The sequence below is a fragment of the Stegodyphus dumicola genome, chromosome 4, assembly GCF_044657685.1.
Source record: "Stegodyphus dumicola isolate Sdum_Otavi_A_Nest chromosome 4, ASM4465768v1".
Classification (NCBI taxonomy): Eukaryota; Metazoa; Arthropoda; class Arachnida; order Araneae; family Eresidae; genus Stegodyphus; species Stegodyphus dumicola.
This window is the reverse complement of record NC_140771.1, coordinates 236,805,741-236,811,740: the sequence shown is the minus strand read 5'-3', so window position 1 is coordinate 236,811,740 and position 6,000 is coordinate 236,805,741. Positions and strand designations below refer to the sequence as shown.

General features: G+C 33.9%; 1 protein-coding gene across 1 annotated transcript in view; it reads right to left on the bottom strand.

Annotated features, from left to right (window-relative positions):
* Positions 1-269: 269 nt before the first annotated feature.
* Reg-5 (Rhythmically expressed gene 5) overlaps positions 270-6,000 on the bottom strand; it is a 29,245-nt gene continuing 23,514 nt past the window's right edge. Inside the window, exons 4-5 of the mRNA XM_035359191.2 lie at positions 2,321-2,404; positions 270-478 (exon numbers count right to left, since the gene is read on the bottom strand). Coding sequence (XP_035215082.1) covers positions 378-478; positions 2,321-2,404 — 185 coding nt within the window. The 3' untranslated portion in view covers positions 270-377. The remainder of the gene's footprint in view (positions 479-2,320; positions 2,405-6,000) is intronic.

Here is a 6,000-nt window from a genome sequence, read left to right as displayed (position 1 = left end):
AAAAGCGGAGATTTACTTGTACTCCAAATAACAAAACTGAATTTTTGTCTCAGGAAATGAATTTTCCTAAAATAATGTACCTCGTATACTTTATAAAGAAAATTTCTTAAAATACACTTTTTTAAGAAAATAAAGTCAGCATTTTTGATTGGTAATTATTGCAACATTTAACGTTGACAAAATTTTAGATTTTCTGCTGCGGACTTTTGTGGTATGAATTATAATGGTTACTTAAAATATTATATATGTATTAATAAAAGACACAAAACTTTCGCTGAAAAAGTAATGTTTATTAAATAAGATCTGAATGAAATATGTACGAAATAATTTACACGTAAGTGTTGGCACTCATTCTTTCTCTGATGTCTTATGAATGATCAATGTATCCACATTCTTCGTCGAAGGAAGTTTGGTGCTGGCACTACAACTCTTTGTGGTTGATCGTTGTTATCTGAATAATCAAACTGCAAGGATTCGCCTGAAAAAAAAAAATGATACAATATTTGTAGAGTTAAAGTTTTAAGATTTTACATTACGCTCAAAGGGACTTTTTTTTTTTTCAACCTTTTATGCGTTATCTTTATTTATTAAATGTTCTTTGCACTTAAACCACAAAATTCAATTCAACAACAATATAGCAAAATAATTTTAAAATGAGCATACCCTTGGAATATCCGATACACATTCTCGCGCGTTGGAGACAAAAATGCTTTTTCTTTTTTTCGTACATTTTTGCTATTGCTCGCTTTGAAATCGTTGAGTTTGTTAATAAAAAATTTGTTAAAGTGTGAAAGTATAAATCGATAATAAAACAAGTTTCAGATTCCAAACTAGAGCTTCCAGATGCCCATATTTGGTGGAAGACTACGTTATTCAAAATTGGATGGCTCTAGGTACCGTTATTTTATTACAATGCGAGAAACAAGCATACATGTGTTCAGATTCTTCATTATTTAATTTCTTTAAATATAACACAGGGCGATGATATTTGGTGGCAAGAATTTGAAAAGTGAAACGAGCATTTACATTTTTCAACGCAAAATGCCAAAACGAAATTAATAGCTCTTCTGGGCTAACGCCCTTTGGTCTAATAATAATAATGACTCTTTCAAGTGAAACGCGTCAGTCCTAATTTGTAATTACGTTAACGCTTGTCTCAGTTTCGCATTTGTTTGTCTAAAAAGATAATTTAAATAAATTCTGTTAAAGCAGCTTTTCTCAGACATTTTCTAAGTGGGGACCACTTGAAAACCACCACGATACCACTTCTTGTCTTCTTCGTAAGGAATTCTTTTGGCAAATGTAACTAACTGACTATCAATATACTAATACTTTAAAATACAAAATTTAAATTCATTCAGTTTTATGTTGGTATTATAATAAGTAAGTTAATCGAAGAAAATTTATATGTTTGTTTTTAACTATTCAAGGCTACCAGAGTGTGAATAATCTTCATATAAAGATTTATTTAATTTTTAGTTAATAAGATAACTTATTAACTAAAAATTGGTATCAGTGCTCATATTTATGAGATGGCGATTCGATAGGTGTTCTGTATTTGGATGTATAGTGTTAACAGCGTGCCATGTGTAACTTCGGAACTTAAGATTTCAGCTGTAGTGTCGTATACGCAGTTAAATTGATATTTTTTCTCTTCTTTGAAAATCTTAGAGGAAGGCTTCGAGGATAACTTGTGGTCTGCTGTGAAAAAGAAACGCTGTGTTAGAGACTTTATTCGTGTAACTTGTAAGAGATAAAGCTTAGACATCATGATTTTTTTTTAAGTTAGAAACATCTTTAACGAAATTTCCTTAAAATGTTTTGGACAATCACTTAATATTACGCTTCATCCACGCAATTTGGTAAATGTTAACACAAACCGAAACATAGGATTTTTATCCTCCACTTAGCCTTTTTCAAATAGCTAGTTACAGAGGATTGCTATTCAGTCTGGTAAAAGACTTTTTAATTTATCTTTTAAATTATAATTATTGAACAGATTGAGCGATTTAACGCAATAAAAGCATTTTATTTTATAATTTGATATAATTTAAAGGCTATTTAATTTTGCAAGACATCCTGTTAGTAATTCTGAACATCTGTAGAACTCGATTAAAACTTTTAAGCATGAATTGAAAGAAAGTTTTCATTATTTCTGATCTAATGATTTTTTTTCTCCAGTTACACTGCATTGGTAATAGCAACTTTTGTTTCAAAGAAATGATTTTAAGCAACGGGATTCGCGAATAAAATCGTTACTATCGATTAACTTATAAAATCGTCCCGGTTTAGGAGAAAAATTATATATATACACTGTTACCTCCAAATGACGTTTTGATAGCTTCTTGGTCATTTGACTTTTCAGGAGGATATTTGTATTGAGATTTCGTTGCAGCTTGCCAAACTGAAATAAATTAAATAATATGTAAATTAATTACTGTTGTATAAAAGAAAGTATATAAAAGTATATTTCATAATATGTATATATATGTGTGTGATGTACCAGCTTTAGTCGTAGCTTAAATTATCAGACGATAAGTTTAAAAAAAAAAAAAAAAAAAAAAACAGGATCCATTTATTATTATTATTCAGGAGAAATAGCAGTTACAAAATCAGATATCCGGAGTAAATAAAAAGAATTACTAATAATTTTTTGTATGAAGTTTACTGCATCGTGACATTTAAGAAAAAGCCCCCGATATTCTTTTGTGAGTCCTTTTATAGCCTCTGGAAAGGCGGAGCTTCCAAGAAATGACGTCAGCCAATCCAGTTCGCTTTAAATATTTCCAGAACATTCTAGAACTGTACGTGTAGAAAAGGCGGGAAAAACAACTTGACTACGGGAATGTGGATTTAATTCCACGTACTTTCAAATAAGAGAACGTCGCCATTAAAAATGAAAAGAACATACAGTTAGAATTTTAAGTGTATTCTTGACTATGGAATTTTATTATTACATATATATATATATGTGTGTGTGTGTGTGTGTGTGTGTACCATTTTAGGTGCGTAGACGCCCCTAGTATTTTTAGCAGTTTGCAGTCGTAATGGCTGAGTTAAAAATGCAAGATGACGTTGACAAAAATAATTTCGGTTAATCACCATCTTTATTTTTACCTATCTCAAATCATCTTTTTGGCAGACAAATTACTTTTCACTCATCGTTGAATACAATAATTTTTATATACACAGGTAAAAAGATACGACGTCATTTCAGGCAGGAAAGCATAAGCGGCGCAGAGTTGTTTGTATAGCAGAAGTCAGTACAAAAGGAACGTAGGCTCTCGCGAAGCCGTATTTATACTACGTAGGTACTCTCTGTAAAGCTAAGCCGTGACTGGTTAATTTTAGTTTTAGTTACTTTTTTCAAGCAGTGTTACGTGATTTGAAAAGATCTCGAATTTGGGAGAAAGGATGAACTTAGGAGGAGAGCACCAAATCGAGAATGTTAATTTTGAGGCCGCCAATTATTTTTAAAGCAGCTATCGTATTTTGTTATATCTTACATATATATATATATATTGTACAAAAGTAATCAGAATTCCAAAACAGTCAGTTTTTCTTTTGTTGCGTTCTACGGGTTCGTGGATTTGGAGTGATTGACGACAACGCTTGATGAAGCATCAAAGCACAATTTATTCGCCAGTATTACACACGAGAGTTCTAAACACGCATAGCATTCGTCACTGAACACGCTGAAACAATCAGAAACACGGACATCAGGCTACAACGGTGAAGACAGCTTCACGGCAAAGTACTAAATTACAACTCTCGACTCGATCGATCGCTCTTAAGCTAATCTCTGAACTCAAGACACTACTACTGAACTCTACTACTTCAAGACACGCTCCTACTCCGCGTACAGACAGGATATATATAGCTTTTGACTTGCCTTTAAGGACATTCTTGGGGAAAACGGTAAGAATTAGTTCTAGAACGATCTCGCTCTTTCTATTGCATACCGCCAATTTGGTCGTCGAATGGGCGATTTTGTGCCAAATATGACAACCTCATTTTTCCTTGACACTTTCTGGCAACCCTAAGCCCGCTTTACGGAGAAGCTATCTTACCGCAGCAGGGCGTTTCGTAACACCTTTAATCATGCTTCGTGTTTTATTCCTGTAGGTGTTGATTTTCGGTTTACTGTCGCATATTACTGGACTGAGTTAATTTACCAAATGGCCTATCTACTATGAATTCCTGGTTAGGCAGTGATGTAGCTAGGATTCCAGTGCCTGGAGATAATTGAAGAATTTGCGCCTCTTTCTGTGTGCTGTGTGCCAAGCATGGAAAACATTTAATTAAAAAATTTCGTAGCTTCAACTTGGCGCCGCCTGCATGCTGCACCGGGGAACAGATTTTCCCTTTTCCCTCATCCTAGTTACGCCACTGTGGTTAGGTTAATTGATTTAGGCAAAGCAACTCGAGGGTTATCTCTCCTATAGGAAGGAATGCCTTCGTGGAGGACTTTTTAAGGGTAATTAGCTCGTATCCATGTTACACATGAGGAAAACCACGAAAACCAACCATGCAGCCAGGCAGTTCGCTGAGATTCTGTCCCAGATCGAACTACCAGCGACAGCTCGCCACTAGTGGGCCTCTATGAATCTTAGAAAATGGTGCTAGTGGCTTCTGTTTTAAACCTGAATTTATGTTTAAAGATAAAAGAATTTTTTATCTGTGTATAGTATTAGCTATGTTTTAAATGAATGCAAATTAATAATTATTAATTTTGAAGACTGCATTTGAAAAATTTTGAAAGTAGTCAAATAGTTTTGTATTACCAAATCTTGTTATTTTTTCCAATTTTTAACAGTCTATTTGTAGAACATGCGAATTTTTTTGCTATCACCTGCTTTGAATTTTCTCTGCTTAAAGGTACATCTAATAACCGAGTTTGGCCAAGAGCATTGGACATCTAATGCTCTCTACCACAGTTGCGCCCGAATGGATTTAGATTTTACAGTTTACAATTATTACTAGATTATTACTTACTATTATTAGTACACACAGCAATAAATTTCATATAAAAATTTTGGTTTTATGCAGCAAAATTTTAATTTAGTATTCAATAACTCCATTGTTTATCAAATTAAGGCATTCTTTAAGATTAATAACCGAATTCATTAATTCCCTGAAGACATTTATTTTGATTCTAGATCGAATTCCAGCGAATGGGCTGGTTGTTGGGGTGTTTTAGTGGTTTTTCTTGTGGCTAACGGAAATACGAGCCATCTTCTTTTAAAAAGTCCTCCACGAAGGCATGACTCACTTTAGGCAGAGTTTTCCTCATATATAGCTTGGATACAAGTCAGTTTCCCTTCAAGAGTTCTCCTTGGAGCCATCTCGCCCCTTAAACAGATAGTCCTCGCCTGCTTTGTCATATCAAATAAACCAAACTGTTAGGCAGAGTGCTCTCACCTATTTCGCTATAATTTATTAAACAAACAAAGCGTTTAATGATCAGAGTTGTAATCGACACGTTTGAAGAAGTTAGCTTTATTAGAATTGACGCATTGAAAACTGAGGGAGATAACCCACATGTGCTTTGCTGTAATCAAATAAACTAACCACACCAATTAAAAACTGCGTACTGAAGCAAGAGGAAACAGCAATTGCACCAAACTTAGCATTTATATTTAATTTGATTTTAGCAAAGAAATATTTATTTGAGAAGTTAAGATAATCATTCAAATTAAGGTATTCGCGCAACAGGTCACTTACCGGGATGTATTTATAACAACAGATGACCTAATCTCTATTTCATTTTGGTTACAAGTATGAATCACGTGATTTGGCCTTGCTTATATCAGGATGAGTCTACGCATTCTCGTAACACCCTCACCTCTTTGGCTGAGATCTGTCAATTTGTGTGTGCCATCAAGATGAGAGCATAACATGAATACACTCCTCTGTCTATAAACCATCAGACGAATTTTGTTGATCCTGGTAGTGGCGCCGACATTCAGATGATAGAATGTGTATAGGATCATCTTAAAC